The sequence below is a fragment of the Phascolarctos cinereus genome, unplaced genomic scaffold (genome assembly GCF_003287225.1).
Source record: "Phascolarctos cinereus isolate Bilbo 61053 unplaced genomic scaffold, phaCin_HiC Scaffold_5;HRSCAF=322, whole genome shotgun sequence".
NCBI classification, from domain to species: Eukaryota; Metazoa; Chordata; class Mammalia; order Diprotodontia; family Phascolarctidae; genus Phascolarctos; species Phascolarctos cinereus.
The window spans coordinates 5,091,202-5,115,471 of NW_027555958.1; the positions used below are offsets into that span (position 1 = coordinate 5,091,202).

At 41.6% G+C, this 24,270-nt stretch overlaps 1 protein-coding gene across 1 annotated transcript in view; it reads left to right on the forward strand.

Annotated features, from left to right (window-relative positions):
* Nucleotides 1–24,270, forward strand: part of LOC110199912 (aryl hydrocarbon receptor-like) — a 64,226-nt gene that overhangs the window by 10,762 nt on the left and 29,194 nt on the right. Inside the window, exon 4 of the mRNA XM_078155419.1 lies at nt 18,806–18,918. Coding sequence (XP_078011545.1) covers nt 18,806–18,918 — 113 coding nt within the window. The remainder of the gene's footprint in view (nt 1–18,805; nt 18,919–24,270) is intronic.

A 24,270-nucleotide genomic window follows, 5' to 3' on the forward strand; every position in this document is an offset into this window, starting at 1 on the left:
TGTTTGGGGATTTTCCTCCCTGAATGTGTGAGTGTGTGAGGACTACAAAAGGGTCAATGGGATTTAAACCTTTAGGGAGAGGTCAAAAAAGGCCTTTGACAGGTCACTGGGTTTGTAAGGAAGACTCTTCCAATTAAAGTTACAGTTCAAAACAGCATTCATAGAGAGTTTGTGCAGGTGCTGAACAGCGAGGTCATGGGACTGAATGCCAGGCAGATGACCCTGTGTGCTTGATGGAGCAGCCTGACATGGAAGGGGAGGACAATCAATGTTGGTGGAGTTAAAACACAGGTCTTAATAGTCAGCAAGTGCTATTTCTTTTCCTGATAAGCTCTGGCATGCCTCTCCTGAGAGATAGCTCAATTGTGAATCTCAGGTCCACTCACTCTCAGAGTAGGGGTAAAGGGGTCTCAGACATTGGGTTTCACCCATATTTAACTATTTCAATTCAATTCAACAATTATTTATTAAATAATTTGTATGTGTCTTAGGCCCTGAAAATTGAAATGAACAAATAAACAAAAAACAATACATGCCCTGAGGGAGACCACATTACTAGATAATCACCCATATTCCATCCCCTTAACTGTGGGTGTCCCCCAAGGCTCTGTCATGGACTCTGTTGTTTTCTACCTATTTTATCATTTCCCTTGGGCTCAATTGTCATATCATTCAGATGATGTCAAGACCTAAATAACCAGTCCTAGTCTTTCTCCTGAGCATCAGTCTCATGCCAACTGTTTCCTAGATATTTCCAAATGGATCTCAAACATGAGATGAATGCCTAAACCAAAGCTTATTATCTTTTCCCCTAAACCCCTCCACCTTTAAACTTCCCCATTCTTGTCAAGGGCATCGTCTTCCTCCCAGTCACCCAGGCTCACAGCCTCAGTGTTATCCTTGACTTCTCAGATTCATTTGGCATATTTAATTATTTGCCAAATCATGTTCTTTGGATGCATTTCTTTTAAAAAATTTATTCTTGGGTTATATATTTTTTAATCCATTCTGTAGCCTCTTTGATTTTTATAAGGTAATTTAGTCCATTTACACTTGAGGCTGTTTTATTAAATTAGAATTATCTGTCATTCTTTGTTAAAGTACTTATTTTGTCAGAAGAAGATACAATCTCCCTTCTAAAACTTATACCAAACTTTTCCCAGACTTTTCATAATTTATGTGTTTTATGCTTTATTCTTTAATAAGAACTCCAATCCTATTCTTATCTTCATTTAAAATAGGAGTTTCCTTTGGGGATTGTCCATTTCCTCATCTCTCCACAGTCACTATTCTTTCCACTTTTCTATGTATTAGACCTACAATCAATTTATTCATTCATTTTTAATCTTCCTACTTTTGTTCCCCTTAATTCAGAGGGTGTCATCCAGCAGGTAATCCTGCAAGATACTAGAGCTGTGTTTTATTCTTCTGTAGCTAATTACATTAAGACTGTTCCTAGCTCATCACAACTGCAAAACAGCTAATGATTAAAGCACAATTTAATTTCAGAGTATTTTTTTCAATTTTTCTTTTGTCCTTTAATTCCTTCAGTGTATCCATTATTGATTTTATTAATGATTTTGTTAATGATTTTTACAAAACCATGCCAACCCCATCCGTGTCATTTATTACAGCACATGACAACCATATGTCACAGCTTGTTCATTCCTCAATTGATAAGCATCCCCTTGATTTCCAATTCTTTAGTGCCACTAAAAAGCTAATATAAATATTTGTGTGTGTATATATGTATGTATTACATATGTATTTATGTATGTATGTATGTATGTATGTCCTTCTCCTCTTCCTTTGAACTTTTTGGGATATAGACCTAGTAGTGGCATTGCTGGGTCAAAGGGTATTATTCACAGTTTTATAGCCTTTCGGCCATATTTACAAATTGTTTTTCAGAATGATTAGACCAGTTCACAACACCAGCATTTTATTAATGTACCAATTTTTCCCTCATCCCCTCCAGCATTTGTCATTTCTGATGGGTATAAGGTAGTACTTCAGAGTTGCTTTAATTTGCATTTCTCTAATCACTAGTGATTTAAAACATTTTTCATATGACTATAGATAGCTTTGATTTCTTCTTCTGAAAACTGCCTTTTCATATCCTTTGGCCATTTATCATTTGGGTAATGACTCCTATTTTTATAAATTTGACTCAGTTCCCTGTATATTGAGAAATGAGACTTTCATCAAAGAAACTTGCTATAATTTTTTTTTGACATTACTTCATTGTCTATGGTGCCTTTTTAGCAAAATGTAGTTTCCCTGATTATCTCTTAATTGGGTCTATTTTTGTTTTTGCTTTGTCTGAGATCCTGATTGCTCCCCCTGCCTTTTTACTTCAGCTGAAGCATCATAGATTCTGCTATATATCTTTATTTTAACTCTGTGTGTGTGTTTCTGTTTCAAGTTTGTCTCTTATAAACAGTATGTTGTTGGGTTCTGATTTCTAATCCAGTCTTCTATCCATTTCCATTTTGTGGGTGAGCTTGTTGTATTCATACTCACAGTTATGATTACTGTGTATTTCCCTCCATCCTATTATTATCCTTCTCTCTCTCTTTTTATCCTGTCCCTCCTCAAAAGTCTGTTTTGCTTCTGATAATTGCCTCCTTAATGAGCTCTCTCTTTTGTCAATGCCCTCTCCCATGTCTTATCCCTTTCCTTTCCTATTTCTCTATTGAGTAAGATAGATATCCATATCCAACTATATACACATGCACACACATACACACACATATATGTTTGTGTATATTCCTTCTTTGAACTAATTCCAATAAGAATGAGGTTTAAGCATTGATCTCCACCCTCCCCATTTTCCTCTTTACTGTAAAAGGTCTTCTTTATGCATCTCTCTTATGTGAGAAAATTTTTCCCATTTTATCTCTCCCTTCCCTTGTCTCCCACTGTGTCCCTCTTTCTTACCCCTTTTTTTTTTTGAGATCATCCCAACATAATTGACTCACATTTATGCCCTCTGTCTATGTAAACTCCTTCTAACTGCCCTAATAATAAGAAAGTTCTTAGGAGTTACATAAATAATCTTACCATATAGGAATGCAAACAGTTTAATCTTCTTGACTCTCTTATGATTTCTCTTTCACGTTTAGCATTTTATGCTTCTCTGGAGTATTGTGTTTGAATGTCAAAATTTTTATTTAGCTTTGGTCTTTTCATCAAGAAAGCGTGAAAGTTTTCTCTTTCATTAAATATCAATTTTTCCTCCTGAAGGATTGTACTCACTCTTACTGGGTAGGTTATTCTTGGTTGTAACCCTAGCTCCTTTGCCCTCTGGATTATCATATTCCAAACCCTCCAATCCTTTAATGTAGAAGCTGTTAAATCTTGTGTTATCCTGACTGTGGCTCCTTGATATTTGAATTTTTTTTTGGCTGCTTGCAGTATTTTCTTTTTGACCTGGGAGTTCTGGAATTTGGCTACAGTAATCCTGGAAGTTTTCATTTTAGGATCTCTTTCAGGATGTGATTGGTGGAATCTTTCAATTTCTACTTTGCCCTTTGTATCTAAGATAGTGGGGCACTTTTCCATTATAATTTCTTGAAATATGATATCTAGGCTCTCTTTTTTGGTCATAGCTTTCAGGTAGTCCAATAATTCTTAAATCATCTCTCCTCAGCCTATTTTCCAGGTCAGTTGTTTTTCTGATGAGATAGTTCACATTTCTATTTTTGCTTTTCTTTATTTTATTTTTATTATTTCTTGATGTCTCATGGAATCATTAGCTTTCACTTGCTCAATTCTAATTTTTAGAAATTATTTTCTTCAGATAGCTTTTGTACTTCTTTTTCCATTTGGCCAATTCTGATTTTTAAGAAGGTTTTTTTTTTTCTTCAGTGAATTTTTTTTTTTACTTCCCTATTCTGCTTTTTAAGGAGTTCTCTTCAGTGATTTTTTTTCTGCCTCTTTTACCATTAGGTCAGTGTTTTTTTCAAGGTGTTATTTTCTTCAGTATATTTTATGCTTCTTTTACCAAACTGTTAATTGTCTTTTCATAATTTTCTTGCATCACTCTCATTTGTTTTCCCAATTTTTCTTCTACCAGTCTTATCTCTTTCTTTAACTGTTCAAGGAACGTGTGTTGGGCTTGGGTCCAATTAACATTTGTCTTTGAAACTTTGCCTGTAGCTGGTACCCATTGTATTCTTCTGAGTTTATGTCTTGCTCTTCCCTGTCACTATAGCAGATTTTTATATTCAAGTTCCTTTTTTTTTCTTATTTGCCCATTTTCCAAGCCTATTTCATAACTTTTAACTTTATGTTAGACTCTGCTCACTTGTGGGTGAGGATGCATTGTCCCAAGCTTCAGGCTTTTTTTGTGCTGCTGTTTTCAGTGCTAGCTCTGGTGGTCTGCAGGTTTTTGGTACTTTTAAGATGGTGTGATTCAGGGAGAGATGTGGTAACCTAATTTGTGCTCTAGTCTTTAGCCTTGAAGAGTCCTTGGTCCCCTGTAGCCCCAAGCACGAGCAATCTCTGTGCCTTGGACATGTAACCAGAGCCCCTGCTTCCTTGTGACCAACAAAAGCACCCTGGAATTGTGACCCCCAATGGAGCCTGGGCAATAGACCTGCTAATCAGCACCACCCACACTCCCGGTCCACCACAGGGTCCCCTTCAATCTCTTTTGGACCAGCTCTCTGATCCCCTTACTGGCTCTGGGCTGGGAGCTCCCCAGATCGCTGTTGCTGCTGCTGGCTCCAGGGCCCACTGCTACTGCTGCCCCCATGTGTGCTCTGGTCTGCCTTGTTAGACTTCCCCTGCTGACCTTCTGAATTGTCTTGGGCTGGAAGAATTTCTCACTCTGACCTTCCCTTGGCTCTGCTACTTCAAAATTTGATTTGAGGAGTTATTTTAAAGTTGTTTAGAGGGGAATATTGGAAGAGTTTGACTGGGTTGCTTCCTCTAATTCACTATCTTGGCTTAACACTTTCCCCCATAAAGCTATTTTATTGACTTTTAGCCAGACTTCAAGGAGTAAGTCTTTTGATCATCACATTAGCATATACTCTTCTCCCCTCCTCCTTTTTTTTTTTTTGCCATATTGCTACCATTACTGTCCAATAGAAAGTAATCTTCTTGAGCACAGAAACTGTTTCATTTTTGTCATTGCAGCTTCATCTCTTGGCATAGTGCCTTGTACATAGTAGGTGCTTACATGTTTATTAAGTTAGTGATTTTGAGCAGAGGAGTGTTATTCATTAACTTAAAATGAACCAAGTGAAAGAGCTTTTTAGGATTTACCTAGTTCAGTCATGGCAAAGGACACAGTAGAGGCACATCACTAAACTCAAATTCTTAGGAAGTTCTTCCTTGTATTAAGCCTAAATAGACTTCTTTGCACCTTCCATCCCTTGTTCCTAAATATGCAATCTAGGTCTGAAAAGAACAAGACTAATCCAGCTCTGTTCCAGACCTTCAGATATTTCGTATGGAGCCTCATTGTCCTAAGCAAAGCTGGCTACATTACTCAGGTAGTATTCCAGGGCTGTGCCTGGAACCTGTTACACGATATCCGTGTATTCTCCAAAGCCTGAGTCAGAATTGTATCGGCTAGGCATGTTTCAAAGGTCCTCAAGACTGGGCTCATTAGCTAGTTTTGTTTTAGTAAAAATCATAGTCTAGACCTAGAAGAGATCATACAGACCTCCTAGTTAAATCCTCTCATATTACAGGTGAGGAAACTGACTCCTAAACATATTATACGGTCTACCCACGGTCATACAATAGCAGAGATGGCTTACCCAATACCCTAGCTTCCTTACTCCAGATCCACTCTGCTTTTCCCTATACCATACTACATTCTTGACTACCGCCATCTCCCCTTTTAAGTCTACTCTTCTCCAGCCTAACCAGCTCCAGGTCCTTCATGTACTGGGAGTATGTGGCAGAGACGGGATTCAAATTCAAAGCCTTTGACTAGACTACATTAGAATCATCAACATGAAAACTTCCCAAATAGTGCTTTAATTGTTGCAGTGATGTTTGATTCCATATGACAATAGAAACCCATAGATATGGAGCTTAGAATGAATTCATACACTTTACCATTAATGAGCAAAAAAAAAAATTCATCAATCTCTTCCTAAGTATCCTCACTGGGGAATGCATTGGTCTAATTTGCTGAATTCCACAAGTGTGCAACAGTATTGCAGAAATTTCAATCTTCCTTCCTTGGCCCCCCACCTGCCAGCTTTTCTGCCATCAGTCAGCTTGTTTATCTTGGCTGGTGAAGAGCCTTCACCTCTGAAACCCCCTCCTTGTGCTAGAAATTAGCTGAGGATTTGGAGAGAGGCAGCAAGAGGCCCATTGTGTGCCTTGACTTGAACCCAGGGAGTGCCCCCATGCCAAGAGAGATTACTTAGGGCTCTGTAATTGGCTGGCCAGATTTCCTTAAGTAAACTTTGTTCGAGGCCAATCAGTGATCCTGGGAAGGAGCTCAATGGTGAAACAGAAACCACATACCAGAACATCAGGTGAAAAGTTCCCTGCCAGGCTGGTTTCCTTCTGTGGCTGATGAGGGAGGTTAGCTGTGCACACAAAGTGGCAGGCAGCCATAGAAAATGCACTGAATGCCACTCAGGAAGAAAGATTTCAGCAGATCCTGATGTAAAGGCTGTGAAAACCTCTTAACCGGCGATATTGCTCCCTCCACTTGGCTCATGAGTGCCAGTCACCAAGAAGACTTCATCAAATTAGTCAGCCATAGAATCTCAAAGAAGAAAGGGCACTGGAATGCACTGAGTTCAACCCCCTCCTCCCCATCATGTAGATGACAGCCTGGAGAATCAGTGATAGGAAGGGGCTTAGCTAAGTTTCCCCGGAGAGGGGAATATGAGGTCAAAGGGTTGTTATGGTGATGAGGAATGGCAAAACCAAAGGATTACAGGATCTCAACCCCAGCAGCCATCTAAGCCAAGGAATCCCTGAGCAAGAATCTCCTCTAAGACCTCACTGACAAGGCACCATTCAGTCTCTACCTGCAGATTTCCAGTGAGGGGAAGCCCACCACCTGATGAGGCAGCTTAATCCATCTGGGGACAATGCCCATTGTTAGGATGCTCTTCCTTAAATCGAGCTTCACTTCACCTCTTTGCAGCTTCCATTGATCTGCTGCTGGCTTCGTCTTCAGGGGCCAAGGAGAGCAAGTCTCACCCTTCTAAGTGGTAGCCCTTCAAATACTTGGGCACAGCTACCATGCTCCTACTGTGTGCTGCAAGTTAAACATCTCTGGTCCTTTAGTTTATTCTCATTAGCAATGGTCTTTAGGACCTTTAGCATCTTGGTTGTCTTTCTCTGGTCAGTGACACACTGAGTTCTCTCCTTGCCATGTCCAGGCAAGGTTTGAATCCTAAAGAAAAGCTGTCCCTTGTCATTGGTGTATGAGAGTGGGACTCACTGGTCATCACTCAGCAGCCTTGAAAACTTTACACTGTGTATTAAAAGATCTAAAAGAATTAACCAAGAATGCCCCTAAAAAGGTTTGAACGTGTTATTGTCTATATAGGCACACACACATCCATATTGTTTACATGTGTACACACTGACACATAAGGGCATATGTCTACACATACATATATACATGTGTATATATACACATATGTGTATATGTATGTATATACACATACATACTCCTTTTACAAGGCCAGTTTTAAACTGGTTGACTATAGTTTCTAAGGAAAACATTTCTAACATCTCCTTTACTGATGCCACGTCCACTTTCCTGGCCTACAGATGTGGGAGATTTTCCCACACCACCAGCTTTCACTCAGTTCACACCCTAACCTGAACTGGCATCTTCACATGGGCTTATATCAAGCAGTGGACTGGAAATCAGCTGAGTCTGAAGCCAGGGCAAACAGTTAATGATAAGGAAGTTACTGAGAGGTTGGGTGACCATGAGACTAGCTATATTTGGGGCATTCTGATGTCAGAAGACTTTGATGGGCTAGCCCCGTGACATTTCAGGTCAGAGCAGGAAATCATCCACCGCCATTATTTGAAGGGCTGAGCTGTGCCATGGAGCAGTGCTGTTTGGGCATGTAGCCAAGAAAAAAACTCATTCGAGACTCCTTGGTGGGATAGAGACAGAGTCAGGGGATCTGGGTTTGAATCCCCACTCTGTGGGGATGCTTCTACCCATATGGCCTCAATCAGTGGCTTTAATGTTTCCCAACTTGGTTGCCTTATCTGTAAAATGTAGGGCTTGGATTAATTAGATGGTCATTTCCAAGTCTACATTCTAGGAAAATCGCTTTGTGGGCTCTCATCTCAACATTTATCCACAAGAGGAGTCAGGTTAAAATGGACCCCAGGGCATACTGGAGGGGGCCAGGAGAAGAGATAGGTGGCAATTTATACACATTATCCCGTCCTAGTAGCCTCAGTGATTAGGAGAGAGAGCAAATGTGGGTATCATGGATGAATCCTGAAGACCCGTGGAGCACCAGCTTTGGGGTGGACATCCATCTTCCTCTCTGGCTGACTGGCTCCTAACAAGGAGCAGGCATTTCATCATTCCCGGCAGGCAGCTCTGCTCATGGACAGCAAGGGCAGACTTTAGATATAACAGAGAAGATAGGAAAATGGAAGAGAAAGGAAGAATGGCGGCAGGAGACTGAGAGAAGAGGAGAGGAGAAAGGATCAAATATCCATGTGAAAAAATGAGAAAGAATGGATTTCTGGTGGGGAGCATCATCAGTGGTCCCAGAGGCCCCTCAGGGTCTTTAGGGACATCATAGACCATCTACTGATGGGAGAAAGATCGTCACGCTCTGGGGAGATGAGACTCCTTAAATCAAACAGAATAAATTCCCATGAGACCAGTCTGCTAGACTTAAAGGCTCATGGAGGCAAGGACCCAAGATTTAGAGCTAGAAGGGGACTTCAGAGGTCATCTCCAGTGACCTCATTTTACAGAGGAGGAAACTGATGCCCAAAGAGGAGAAATAACTTGAACTCAAATCCTTTGACCCCAAATTTTTCCAGTTTTTCATCCCAGAGTACTTCCCGATACCTAGAAAAATGAATGCTTGACCACCCTCCTCTTTTGCTCTTAGTTTAATAAAAACATAGGAAAGAGGAGATGAATCCATCCCTGTCCCCCGGGGACCCCATCTCTCCCCAAGCTCTGCCTTGCTCTCTTGGTCCCTGGTGTGTGTGTGCTGAACTCCAGGCCAAGCACCAATCCAGCGGAGTGCTGCCAGATCTGCCTGCCTGGTGGTGCCCAGCAGACCGCTTAATCTCTGCATAATCCTCTCTCATTCATTCACTTGACACTCCATGCCCTTTACCCAGCAGGTTCAGTAAACTTTCTTTCCTAGCAGTGGTCATGCTGTTCTCCTCAGACTTTGCTTTACTGGAAGAAGAAAGAAATGAGGCACCAATTATTCTCAAAAGGATTCTTAGTACACATGATTTTTCCCCTACGTCTCTAGAAGTCCACACTAGCCATGGGTGGCTTTTTGCCTGCAAGGATACAGAAGCTCAGAGACTAATTTCACCTGTTCTACCCTCCCCCTCAAAAAAATTAATTTTCTAGACAGCATCACTTCATGCCTGGATTATTGCAGTAGCTGCTGGGGGTTCTCCCTGCCTCAAGTCTCTCCCTACTCCAGCCCATCCTCCATTCAGTCACTACAGTGATTTATTAAATTGCAGGTCTGACCGTGTTACCCCCTACTCAATAAACTCCAGTGGTTCTCTGTTGCTTCCAGGATTAATACAAAATCCTCTATTTGGCTTTCAAAGCCCTTTTCCCTCTAGCCCCCTCCTTCCATTCCAGTCTACTTACACCTTACTTTCTGTCATGTATTCTTTGATCCAGTGATACTGGCCTCCTGGCTGTTCCACAAACAAGACACTCCATCTCTCTGCTCTGGGCACCCTCTCTGGTGGTCCCCCATGCCTAGAATGCTCTTGCTTCTCTACTTTGACTCCTGACCTTCCCTACCAAATCTTAATTCCACAGCATCCCCTCTTAATTATTTCCTACTCATCCAGAGCTTAGCTTGCTTTGTTTATATTTGTTTGTGTGTCATGTCCTCTGTTAGACTGTAAACTCTTTGGGGGCAGGGACTGTCTTTTGTCTCTTTTTGTATCCTTGTACTTAAGGAAGTGCCTAAACGTTTATTGATTGATTGAGAGGCAGCTTCTGTTCCAAGACCTTCAATAAGGAAAATCTCCACACATTATCTCCCAAGAAAATCATTCCATTTTGGGACAACTAATTGTTAGGAAGTTTTTCTTGAGATTCTGACTAAATTTTCTTTATTCCAACTTCCACTCATCGCTCTTGGGTGAGTTCTATTCTTTTGGCCCCAATCAAAAAAGGCTAATCCCTTCTCATATGACAGATCTTTAGGGACTTGGGAATAGCTACCCTCTCCTACCTGGTCTCCTCTCCTCCAGACAAAACAGGGCTACTTGCTCCATGCAGTGCTTCTGCAAGACGCTTTGCCATCCTGGCTGGACACTTTCCAACTCATCCATGTCCCTCCTACACTCTGGTGCCCAGAGCCTAAGGTGATACCCTAGACATTGCTGCATCTGAGAAGAGCACAAAAGAAGGGACCCCTCTTAATTTCTGAATATTCCATGAGCCTGTGAAGATGCTACCTTTGCTGGGCTTCCTCCTCACATCTAGATTCTTATTAATCTTGTGGTTCACTAGAGCCCCCTGTTCTTTTTCTTCTTTTTTAAAAAGAAATTTGTATTTAGCTATGCCTTTGCCATCTTCTAATAGTAGAACTTCATTCATTCAGATAAGATTGATCCTGTATCATTTTCTTATTGATCCTATTTCTAAGTAATTGATTTTGTCTTGTAACTGTTTTTTTTTTCTTTTCATGTAACGGCTTAAGAAATGGTTCTTTGTCTCTGACCTTAGTTCAGAATTCAGCTGGCCTGTAATGGGCTAATTCTGAACATCCAGTTCTCCTGCTAATCACTGAGCTCTTCTCGCCACTAGGAATTTTTGCTAACTTTGAGGAATGTATATGAAAGAAAGGGAGTGAGGCCTGATATCTTTACTTGGTATGCTTTACTGCCCAAGAGTCTGGGCCACTACCTAGTGCCTGGACTCAAACAAAGAGTTTCTTAGTCTCATGAGAAAAGAAAGGGGAGTGGGTATCACTAGCCTCCATTAACAAACTTCCAACCAGTCATGACGTTCCCTGCTCCCCAGCTCTGTAACCCATCATGTTCCTTAATCTCATGATGTCATCTACTCTATTGTGTTCTTTGTTCTCTACTCCCCAAAATCTCTTTAAGGGAAACTGTCCTCTTGTTCGGGTCTTTGGCATAAATGGAGGCAACTTATTGAGCCATTTACTGACAGATAGGATGCCCCTGCTAATAAAGGTTATCTCACGCAGAGATCTGCCTCAGTTTACCCTTCTGTTAAATTCCAATTGTGACAATTCTTATTAAGTTTCATCTTGTCAGATTCAGCCCAACAGTCCAACCTATCAAGGTCTTCTTGGAGTTACTGAGTCATCCATGTTAATTAACTCTTTCAGCTTTGGGTCACTTTCACAATAAGCCAGGACTGTTAAGGATGCATTAGGCACAACCTGGGAAGCGTCATACAGGCTTCTCTCCCTTCTGCATGAAGCTTAAACTCCTCTGGATGGTTTCTAGGGTCATAGACCTAGAGCAGGAAGGGACCACCAAGCCTGTCCAGTTCAACTTCCTCATTTTACAGAGGCGCTCCAATGAGGTTCAGTGCTTTGCCTGAGGTCACACAAGGTATTAAATATTAGAAGTGGGATTTGAATCCAGACCCTCTACCTTCAGAGCCAGTGCACATCCCATTAGGCTCTGCTTCCTTCTCAGCCAGTTGTCCAGTATCTATGAAGTGGTGGATCCAGGACTTTTACCTGATTTTCTGGCTGCAGGTATGGAGCTCTTCCTACCATGCCAGACATAGGACTGAACTATAGGAGTTGTACTGGAGACTAGCCCTGCCAGTGGTGGGCAGACTGGGCTCCACAGGTACACAGACTGCTGTTTTCAAGCCTTTTAGTCCACTCACCCCAGCCCAGGCATTATTAACCATCAGTGATAGCCCCAAGGGAATTTTGAGTGCGTTTAGGGTTAGTGTGTCACTGTCAGGCAGAAGGTGGAAGCAGGCAAAGGTCTTTCCTAGTCCTTCTCTTCCTTCTGCCTCATCTCTCCCCCAGGGGCCCAGCACTCTTATGAGTGCCACCTTCCCTTCTTATAAGTATCACTGTCCTCCTCAAAGTACCTAAGGCTATGAGGTTCCAATGCCCTTGAGGCTGCCCTGATTATGAGACCAGAGAAAGAAGGGTACAATGAGGGGGTGAGCATTACAATGTTTCCTGCCCTACTACTTTTTTTTTCAAGAATTAATTTACTTTTAGTTTCAACATTGGCTTCTTTGCTATTCCTGGCTACTCTATTTGTCTTTGAGAGCCCCTCACAAGCTGGTGTCTTTCTATCTTTCCAGTCTTATTACTCATTACTACCCTCCACACACTCTTCAATCTAGCTAGCTGGCCCAGCTCTTGTCCCTCACACAAGACATTCCATTTGCCATTTCTGGAATTCGTGCTGACTTTTCCCCATTCCTGGAATATACCCCCTCTGTTTTTCTGCCTTTTAGTTTCCTTGGGTGAATCCTAGTCTCAGCCCGTATCCAACTTTCTGCAGAAGGCCTTTTGCGGTACCCCATACTCCAGGCAGTGCCTCCCTTCCCCTGCCCCCCTCCCCTGCTGGCTGCTAGGCCGTGCTTGGCTGAAATTACATTCTGCCTTCATTGTATGTATCTTATATGTCCCAAGTTATACACGTTTTGTCTCCGCCATTAGAATATGACTCCTCAAGACCAAGGAATAGTTTTTGTCTGTAATTTTATCCCCAGCATTCAGCACACCTCCTGTGTATGGTAAGAACTTAAATAATATTTGTTGACTGAGTGATTGATTTTACCTCAGATCTTATTGGAAAGGCCTTGACTATTTCTCCATTACACATAATGTTAGATCTTGGATTTAGATAGATGAGATTTACTCTATTAAGGAAAGGGCCATTTTCCCTATGCTTCAATTTTATTTAGCAGGTGTTGTATTTTCTTAGAAAAAACCACCAAAATCCTTTTTTCTACATTTATTTACATAACCATGTAATTTTTAATTGCTCTTGTCATCAATATGGCTTATTATCTTTGTAGTTTTCCTAATAATGAACAAATCTTGTATTCCTAGTAGAATCTGACCTTATCAGAGTGTATGATCTTTTAAACTTATTCTTTTAGCTTCTTTACTGATGTTTTATTCAATGTTTTTGCATCAATATTGATTAGAAATTAATATGTTGCTTAATCTTTACCTGGTTTAGGTGTTGAGGTTATTGAATATGTGGGCAGCTGGGTGCAGTGGATAGAATGCTGGGTCTGGAGTCAGGAAGACCCAAGTTCAAATCTGGATTCAGACTCTTTCTACCTATGTGACTCTGTACAAGCCACTTAACGCTGTTTGCCTCAATTTCCCCATCTGTAAAATGATGTAGAGAAGGAAATGGCCAACCACTCCAGTATGTTTGCCAAGAGAATCCCACCATGGGGTCATGGATAGTCAGACATGACAAAAATGACTGAACAACAACAAAAGAGTGTGTGGTAGGGAGTAATTTATCAACATACTAGAAAGGTAGAAAGGGGCCAGGTGAGGAAGAGCTTTAAATGCCAGAGGATTTGATATTTGATTTTAGAGATAATAGGGATCTCTTGGAGTTTATTGAAGATGGGGATTATATAGTCAGACTTCTGCATAAGGAAAATTCCTTTAGCAGCTGCTTCCTTCTTATAGCCAAGTCTCAGAATTCTTTGTTGAGGTTCTGCTTGGAGATCCTCTCATTCATGAAGACTTTCTTGAGCCAACCATCCCTCCTCATCTGAAAGTGATCAGGGAGTGGAGTCAGGAGCAGAAAATGGGGAATAAGGGGACCACTAACTGAGCTACCCTATGAAATCATACCTTTAATAGGCAGTAGGACCCCCTGGCCATCTTGCCTCTGCCCCCCTTTTTGTGTATTGGTTGGATTATATGGTTAATAAGAGCTCCTTCAACTCCTAGTTTATGGGATTTTGTAATGGTCCTAACTCTCACCTTTTTCCAAATCCTCCACTGTCAGTGCCTAGGTCTGGGCTCCATTATCGCACAAATTTAAATGTCATCTTGGCCTTTTCATCCTAAAGCTCCACAGGGATGGAGTCATGACTCCTCTTCCCTAGAGGCCCCCACTCCCTACCATGTGAGTCACTTCCTGAGGGCAGGACATGGACCACATTCCTGGGCCTTGGCACTGGGGCTTCACCCTTTGTGCTGCTAGAAATAAGATCAGCCTGCTTCTCTGGTGTGCTCTGAAAAATGAGACATAATTATAACAGACAAGAGGGAGACGCATTCCACCCGGATGCAGGGGAGGCCATTATCAGGTCTCCAGTTGGTCTTCACTCCATCAGCCTGAACTGGTGTGACAGCTGTGATGATGGAGAGACCCAGGAGACCTTGCAAGGCTATTTGTGTAGAGACAAAGGCAGAAGCGAGCAAAGGAGAGGCTAGGCTGGTTCTTTGTAATCCAGGGCTATAGCTCTATCCTGCATACCTGGGATGGTTACACAGAAAGCTTCTGGGTCAGTACCTTAGGAGCAGAGTGGACCCTGAAGAAGAGATCTTCCTAGAATATGGGGACTAGGTCAGAAAGTGTCAGTCTAAATGGACTACTGGAGAGAAAGAAATTATTGCAAATTTGCAATATTATCTGCAAATTATCCAGTCCAGCCCCCTAATTTTACAAAGGAAAAACTGAAGGTCAGAGAGACCTCTCCAAGGTCACCCAGAAATTGAATGTCAAGGCTAGGAAAAGATACTGGAAGTACTGAAACTGTGTTCCTTCTCTTATCCCATACTTAGAATCCATTCAAAGTGGAGATCAGCCATCTGCAAGGGTAACTCTTTTGATGACATGTTTCTGAGGAGATCAGAGTAGCTCCTAGATCTCTAAGCAGCTATATGATCTATAGTTGCATCTTCTGCATACCCCTGCTCTTCTAAAGGACATGCCCTGTGCAAATGATTGAGGACAGTTACTCTCTTCAGTATCTCTCCCGTGGAAAAAAAAATAGAAAGTAGCCCAACCTCTCATGAGTTTGGCCACACCAGGGAGACCTCGTAGTGTAATGGGAGGAATACTACGTTTAGCATCAGAGAACCTGTGTGCAAATCTTGGCTTGGCTACCTCTGAACTGGGTGACCTTGGACAGCTCCCTTCTCCTTTGTGGCTCCCCCATTTCCTTATCTACAAAATAAAGTTGGATTCAGTGATCTCTGAGGTCTTTCCTAGCCCTAAATCTATGGCATTATGTTCCCATGTCCATGATATCAAGATGGAAAAGAATCCCAAATGACTGTGGGTGGGGTGTTAATGTTGGCCATGCTACTGCAACCCTCTTGGAACAGTGGGCCCTCCTTGGCCTCTCAGCAAGAAGAGGAATGAACACTTACCTGAGCTTCTCGTAAGAATTTCCACCCATGTGATTAAACCTACTGCTCCAAGCTCCACTAAAAAGGGGTGAGATATTTGCACAAAGATGGAAACATACTTTTCTACCGTCATTCAAGTAATTGTTAAGGGACCTTTGTGTGTCAGGTGCTAAGGATATAAAGAAAAAAGAAAGTTCTTGCCTCCAAGGTGCTCCATTGAGGGGAGGGGCAGGAGATAACATATAAACAGAAAATTTAATAAACAATCCATACAAAATTTTATGTGTTTTTCAGAGGGTAGGGGTTGGGGTGTGTAGCTTTTAGATACTGGGAAAATCAGGGAAGGGTCACTGTAGGAGGCCACATTTGGACTAGGCTTAAGAGGAAGCAGCTTGGAGGAGGAGGGCTAAGTACAATCAGCTCTGGTTCTGCAGTGGTTAACAGCCTGGTCAGCCTTTTGCTAAAACCTTAATCCTGCTAAAATGGGGATCAGGTGTCTAGTCTTTGCTGCAGAGGAGGGTTAGACATAGGTAATGTTTTTCTTCCAGAATTGAGCAGATTTTCCACTTCAGTGTTTTAAGACACAAATCCGAGGTGATGGAGGGAAGGCAAAGGCAAGGGAACTGCTGGGCTGGGAGTCAGAAGACCTGGGTTTTAATCTGGGCTTTGGCACTTAGCATATGTGTGGCCTTGGGCAAATTCCCCTCCCCCCCCTTAGCTTAAATTTCCTCATCAATGAAAGTGGGATAAAATCATTTGTGCTATACAATTCACATTTTTGTGTAGATTAAGTAGGATTGTTGCATTCAACCCCCCACCCCACCCCAATTAATTGAGTCTGCAGTGTGCAGTCCACATCCCTTAGCTCCTAGAAGTGCAATGTTGAAATAGGGCATGGTCCTCTCTGGTAGCCTACTACCTAGCTGAATGAATGAATGAAGGTTTCGTTAAGTACTTACTCTGTGCATATCACCATGCTAAGGGCTGGGGATGCACCTAGAAAAGTAAGGCTGCCCTGTCAAGCACCTCACAGTGCAAGGAGGAACACTGCAGCCACCAGTCAGATGGCCTTCAGAGCAGGCTGGAAGAGTCGGGTGGAGACCTGCTTCTGACGTCCAGTCTGTGGGCCCAAAGCAAGTCACTCAGCCTTGTGCTCTAGGGCAGAGAGGTCACATATGATGCCCCTTTTCTGAGTACAGGCAGCCCCAAATGTAATTGGAAAATATTTACCAAAATAAAGATATAAATCATAGACAATGTTACGTTCTAAAGCTAAGTCTGTACTTGGCCTGCAGGGATTCCTTTCTATGCTTTAGTGCACCACTTTCTATTTGACTTTGACATCACTGACCTAGACACTTTCCAAGAGTTGCTGATCTGCATTGGTGAAAAGAGTTTATTTCTTGAGATTTTCCCGCATCAATGAAATCACAGATTTGGGCCCCAAAAGTCATAAAATGGAAGCAAAGCAGTGTGTTATGGGCATCTGAAAAGAATCACAGAACTTAAGAGCTGGAAGAGACCTCAGGGGTCATTAGTCAGACTCATCCCTCAAAGGGCAGTGTTTCTAGGAAGGTTTGCTGGAGGATGTGGGATTTACAGTGGACTTTGAAGGATGGGGTTAGGCAGGGTAGGGGGGACATTCCAAGGACAGGGCATCCCATGAGCAAATCCACAAAGTGGGAAAGTGTAGGACATATTTGAGGGATGAAGGCTAGATCCTAAAATGTGTCTATCAGATTGTAAGCTCCTTGAGGACAGGGACTGTATTTTTGCCTTTTTGTAACTCCAGCTAGCATAGTGCCTGGCAAATAGTAGGTGCTTAACAAGTGTTTATTGATTGATTATGCAGAGAGGCATAGTGGAGAAGAAGCTGTCCTCAGAGCCAGGAAGACGTGGGTTTAAGATCTTCCCTCTGATATTTACTGTCTGTGTGTGTGTTTTTGCTTGTTTTTTTTTCTCATTTGCTGTCTTTGTGATCCTGGCCAAGTCACATAACATCTCAGTGCTGTGGGGAGGACTATATGTCATATTATATGTTTAACCTGGAAAAGAGAATATTCAGAAGAGATATGATAGAGGTCTTCAAATATCTGAAAGTGACAAATGAATGTACGAGTGAATGAATGAATGAAAACAAATATTTCTTAAGCACTTCCTGTGCGCCAAACACTATTCTAAGGGCAGGGGATGCAAACAAAAAAAGCAAAGACCCTCCTTGATCCTAAGGATCTTACACTCAAATGAAGGGAGTTGCCAACACGCAGAAGTTCCTGGTGGGTAGGGAGGGCCCCTTTGGTTCAGAAACATACAGGAATGGTGAGGGTACCCATAGCATGTTAGGTTGATTAACCCACCCCTGCATGGAGAAATTGAAGTGAAGACCAGGGAACAAGGAATGAAGTGAAGCAGGCTAATGGACTTAACCAATATTACACAACTAGAAGGCAGCAAATCCTGAATTTGAACTCGGTTCTTTTCTCTCTAGCTTCAGCCCTATTTGCACCATGTTATAGTCAGTCAACAAGCATTTATTAAGTGATTATTATGTGCCAGGCATTATGCTAAGCACAGGGACATAAAGGGATATAAAGCCTATCAGGTTATATCATTATGTTTTCTAGTTGTGAGTCATTTGTTTGGTCATTAATTTCATGAGCAGTTGGGATCTATAGCAGGTTTTAGAGGTGGAGAGTGACATAACTCTGCTTTACAAAGATTAACCTTACTGTGGTATTGAGAATGATTCTGTAGAAAGGAATAGTAGGAGGGAGATAGGAATACTGGTTAAGGGGCCATTCTGGTCTCTAGTCTAGACACAAGGAAATGAGCTGGCATGGTGGCAGTAGAAATGAAAAAGAAGGAATTGGTGAAACTTTATCAAAGGGATTTAGTGATCATTATAATAAAAATAAAATTTAGAATCTAGTGCAAAGTGTACTTCTGAATGTCCATCATTCCTACCATTGGCCAGACTGATCAGTGTGTTCTCAGCGAGATCCCCTATATATTCCTTCAACAAACAGAAGGGCTAGGGAAACATATCATCCATAACAATTCCCTCATCTGCTGAATAATAGGAACCCCATGGATCCAGCTAACATGTACTGAGCACCTACTGGGTGTGTAATGTAATGCCATCTTCCTTTGGAGAAGTCTGGCCGCACACACACTGTGAATGAGGCGTGTGTAAAAGAAGCTGACATTCCCAGCAGTTACTTGGTAAACATTAGCTCAGCACTGAAATACTTTCTTTTGCTTCACTGCAGTCACCCGGAAGAGCCACTGTGCCAAGGAGTCGTCTGCAAGCCACAGCCAGGATGGGGACACAAGCTGGAAATGCACAGGCACAATTGTGCCCGAGGGCAAACTTCTCCTCCAGGTGAATGCTTCAGGCATGTTTTCTCATTCTCTAGCACACTTGAAAAGATGTGTCTTCTCTTTAGTTGTTATTTATTGCTTAGGGGTTTTCCTAATAGTAATACCTTCTTCTTCTTCTTCTTCTTCTTCTTCTTCTTCTTCTTCTTCTTCTTCTTCTTCTTCTTCTTCTTCTTCTTCTTCTTCTTCTTCTTCTTCTTCTTCTTCTTCTTCTTCTTCTTTTTGTAACTAAACAACTGTTAGATTAAGTATGTTTGGGCAAAGAAAGGAGGTAGGTGGGGTTGAGTCACAGCCTAAGCTACTGTTTCAAAGCATTCTTACTAGCTTATCATATCCTCAAATCTGTTTAAGTTTGTTTTTAAAAAAATAAATTTGACTAATATCTGTTTTTTTTTTATCATCTACATTTCCCAATATATCCCTTTCCTACCCAGAGAGCTGTATCTTAAAATAGAGGTTAGAAAAGAAATATATATATATATCAGCAAAATGACTCGGTGCAAAAAGGTTGACATTATCCATAGTGTTCCATATTTGTAGCCTACCATCTCTTCAAAGAAGGTAGGGACATGCCTTTTCATATTTCTTTTTGGGGGTCAATCTTGGTCATTATAATTTCATGTTTTTTTTATATAATTTCATTGTTGTTCATTTCAGTCATGTCTGACTCTTTGTGACTCCATTTGGGATTTTCTTGGCAAAGATAATGGAGTAGTTTGCCATTTCCTTCTCCAGCTCATTTTACAGATGAGAAAACTGAGGAAAATAGGGTTAAGTGACTTCCCCAGGGTCCCATGGCTAGGAACTGTCTGAGGACAAATCTGAACTCATGATGATAAGTCTTCCTGACTCCAGGCCCAGCACTCTATGCACTGTGTCACCTAGCTGCAATTTCATAGCATTCAGGTTATGTTATAGTCTATATCTATATATCTGTATCTATCTATAGCTAGAGATAGAGGTAAATATCTATCTATATCTTCATGTTGTTTAGCTTATTCTATTTTGTATCAGTTCACATAATTCTTCCCATGCTTTCCTGTTTTTATCACATTAATCATATCTTACAGTCTAGTAATATTTCATTGTAGCCATATACTACAATCTGTTTATTCATTCTACAATCAATGGACATCTACTTTGTCTCCAGCTCTTTGCTATTACAAAAAATGCTTCTATAAAGATTTTTAGGGTATGTGAGGTTTTTCTTTTTGTCATTGACATCACTGAAGTATACACACACACACACACACACACACACACATCTGAGATAAAGGGTACAGCATTTTGCTTGGAACTTTTAGGAAATTTATTATTTTCCTGATTAGTTAGCACCCCATGAATGAGGAAGCCAGGAGAGCCTATTAATAGGAAACTTCTGGCCAAGATTCTATCTGTCCATCTATCCATCTATCTATTGACCTACCTTCTATCTTCTCATTTATTTATTTAATACACCTTACATTTCAGTCTGTTTGATCTCAAGCTTCTCATTGATTTCATTAGAATTGTCCCGATCAGGGAGATAACCATGTACTTTGCATCCATCCATTCATTCAATCATCTATCCATTTGTTCATTCATTCAACAAGGATTTATTAAGTAGCTACTAAGTGCCAGGTACTATGTTAGACGCTGAGGACACAAATATATAAGTGAAAATTTTTTGCCCTCAGGATTCCAGAGGGGAAATGATGAGGGCTTAAACAAGATAGTGGCCAACACTGGTGGCTTTGGAGAAAAGGCTGGGTGACTCTTTATGGGGATGTTGTAGGGAGGATTTCAGTTCTGGGACAGATAGGACAAAGTGACCTTGGAGTTCCTTTTCAACTTGGAAATTCTGAGATTCTATTAAATCAGACCCTTTAAAAATGAACTATAGTTATACTTTTTAACTGACTTATTCAATGACCTACCCATGGACCTAAAACATATGGATGTATTATTTATCATTTGTTATCATGGGGGGAAAGGACATATTGAACAGAGAATACTCCTCTGAGTTGGGAAGATCTGGCTTCAAATCCTACCTCTGCCATATACTAGCCGTGTAACTCCAGGTAGTTCATGTACTCCCAATACTGCTGCCAATTCTCTAGGATGAAGTTGGGTGAATGTTTGTCACTTGGATTGATGATAGATGGAATTTCATGACCAGTAATGCCCGATCTAGGGGTGGGGAACCTGCGGCCTCAAGGCCACATGTGGCCCTCTAGGTCCTCAAGTGTGGCCCATTGACTGAAGGATTTATTAAATCCTTAATAACAGGATTTGTTCTGTAAAACTTGGACTTAGTCCAAAGGACACACCCAAGGACCTAGAAGGCCACAATGAAGTCACAGGTCAATAAGAACCAAAAAATCACTTCAGCACACATCACTAAAAAACAGTTTTATGTGGATCCTGTCCAGTTGTGGCACAATGAAAAGAACGCTCATCCTGGAGTCCTGGGATCTGAGTTTGAATTCTGTCTCTGATCTTCATTACCTTGGTGACATTGGGCAAATCCCTTCACATCCCTGGCCTCAGATCTCTTCTATGAAAAACCAGGGGATTGGGCCAGATGGACTCTGAGCTCGAATCTCTAGTCCTATAATTTATAATCACAGTCTTTATTGCTAACTCAGGACAAATAATCCAACCTCAGTGAAGGGTTTATTGAGATCTAGCCACTGCTATTTCTGCTGACGATCAGCATGATGGGCTGAAGGTCAGGCATTAGGGGCACCAATTAACCTCTGGAGTAAATTCCCACCCACTGGGTCCTTCTCAGTGAAAAGAAAGACCATTTGTATCCAGAATAAAGGAAAGCAAAAGGGAAAAAGTGCAGACCTGGGGAATGAAGAGGAGTGGTGAGCAGCAATAGCTGAGCTTGGCGCAATGTGCGCACCAGACCCTAATGACTTCCGACATGTCTCTACATTAGTGAGTTGGGGAAAGTGGGCTGGGGTTGGATGTCAAGGTTTCAAATTGCCATTAGCAGTGAAAGTCATGGAGCCAATGTTTTTAGCTTGAGTGATGGAAGGGCTGTATTTCATCAGCAGAGTTGGTGTGTGTGTGTGTGTGTGTGTGGTGGGGAAGTGGGGGAATAGAACAAATATGTTTTGGTGAAATGAAATTAGATTAGTCAATTAAGTTGATATTTAAGATAACAAGTATTTATTAATTGCTTACTAAGTTCAAGGCACGAGTTCTGGGAATGCAAAGAAAATGTAGAAACTGTAACTATTACAAACATTGTCCAGGGCAGCTGAAACCAAAAGAAGATGGTCTAGAATTTAGGAGGGGAAGCTGGAAGGGACCTGAGAGATCAAATGACCCAGCCCCCTTGTTCACAGGTAAGGTTTGGAGAAGTGGATTGACTTGTCCCAGGTCATACATTTTTCCCAGTGCTGGGGGCGGGATTTGGACCCAGATTTTCTGCCTCTCAATCTCATGGTTTTTCTACACTCACTGTCGTAGGGTTGGCGGATAGCCCGTTTCCAGGCTGTTTGTGTCTTCTCTCCAAAATGTGAACTTTCTGATTAGAGGTCCATTTAGAGGAGTCCTCACGGTTCTGGGGTCCAAGGACAGGACTGAGAAGTTGAAACTTCTCTGTTTTATCTCTGTGCTAACCCTGACTTTGTCTGATGAAGCTATTTAATTTGTCTGCTAAATGAGGAATGAATGCCAGGCCAAACAGTCTTCAGGCCATTATTGCATTCATGAATGAAGAAAAATGAATTACTTTCCTTCCGCAGTTAACTCTCCCTTAATTAGGGTCTAGTTCAGGGCTGGGGAACCTGTGGCCTCAAGGCCACCTGTAGCCCTCTAGGTCCTCAAGCTCAGCCTTTCAGCCTCATCCAAACTCATTGAAGGGCTGCACCTGAGGAACTAGAAGGCCACAGGTTCCCACCCCTGGACTAGTTATTTAGGGTTAAGATTATCTTGGCCCTCCAGTACTTCCCTGTAGTTCCCTTCCTTTTCACAGAGCCTGAGAATTGGAAGGGACTCTCAAGTGCATCTAGACCCAGAGTGTAGCTATACCTCTGACCTTTGGAACATTGACAATATCCAGCCTGGAGGAGGAGTCCACCACCTCGTAAGGAAACCCACTCATTTAGGGACAGCTATTTCACACTGGTGCTTCATTTTGACCTTGTAATCCTCGAAAACCTCCATATCTGTTTCACTGGAACTTTCACTTACCAATGTCTCCATCACCCTCTACTTGTGGAGTTGATTATTTGAAGCCAACTGATGGACTTTATATTTATCCTAGTAAATGCCATCTTTTTGGTCTTATCCCCTTGTTTTATCATTTCAAGGTCTTTTTGGAACTTGATTCTCTCATCTAAGGCATTCACTCTCCTCAGCTTTGGGTTACCAGCAACTTTGATAAGCATGCAGCTATCTCTTTATCCGAATCACTGATAAAAAGCAACAGAAATTCTTTTGGTTTAGTCATTAAGCTAAATCAGAAACCATGTAACTGTTCTGCTGAATCTTCCAGCCCCTTTCTTATCTTATTTTCCACAAAGATGGCATGAGAGAACTTTTCAAATTCTCTGTTAAATCCAGCTATGCTATGCTTCTGCTAATCCCTTGGTAGACCAGTCTAGTGTAGCTTTAAAAAAAATTCAAGTTAGGTTGACTTCTGTCCTTGATCAGATCATCTTTGAGATGATTGCTTCTCTTTCTAAGTGCTTTCCAGTCATCCTTTTAATAATGCATACCAGAATTGTTATAAAAATAAAAGCTAATTTGACCTTCCCATTTGCCTCAGACTTTTTCCTTCTTTTGAAAATCAGGACAAAGTCTGCCCTTCTCTTGTCCTTTTAAGTTGTTCTACTTTCCTACAGTTTTGCAAAGATCACTGCCCAAGACTCAACAGTCACAGCTGCCAGCTCTTTCAGTGCCCTGGAATCTGCGCCTGGTGACTTGAATTCCTTTATCTGGAATTTTGATTCCTTGTTAACCATGTTTATGCTCTTTCCCATTCCAAAGGTCACTTCTTTTAGCAGAGAAAACAGAAGCAAAATAATAATTGCTATTCTTTCTTTTCTCTGTTGTCAGTAATTCCTCTGCAGTCACCAACTATGAGCCAGCACTACTCATCTCCTTTTTATCTGATGAGTATTGCATAATCTTGGGTCTCAGGGTACCAATGTCAATCACAACATGCCAATACCAACTGCCCCTCAGATAAAAATGTATGGAGAAGATCTATGTGAAGGCAGCTGAAAGACACAAGTGCAGACTAAGCTTGGGATTTCTGGAGGGCATCATTGTCCACCAGGCTGTTTTCAGGGTTTTGAAGGTTACATCTGAAAAAAAAGTAGAAATCTAAGAACTGCTTAGGACCTATGGGGAAACT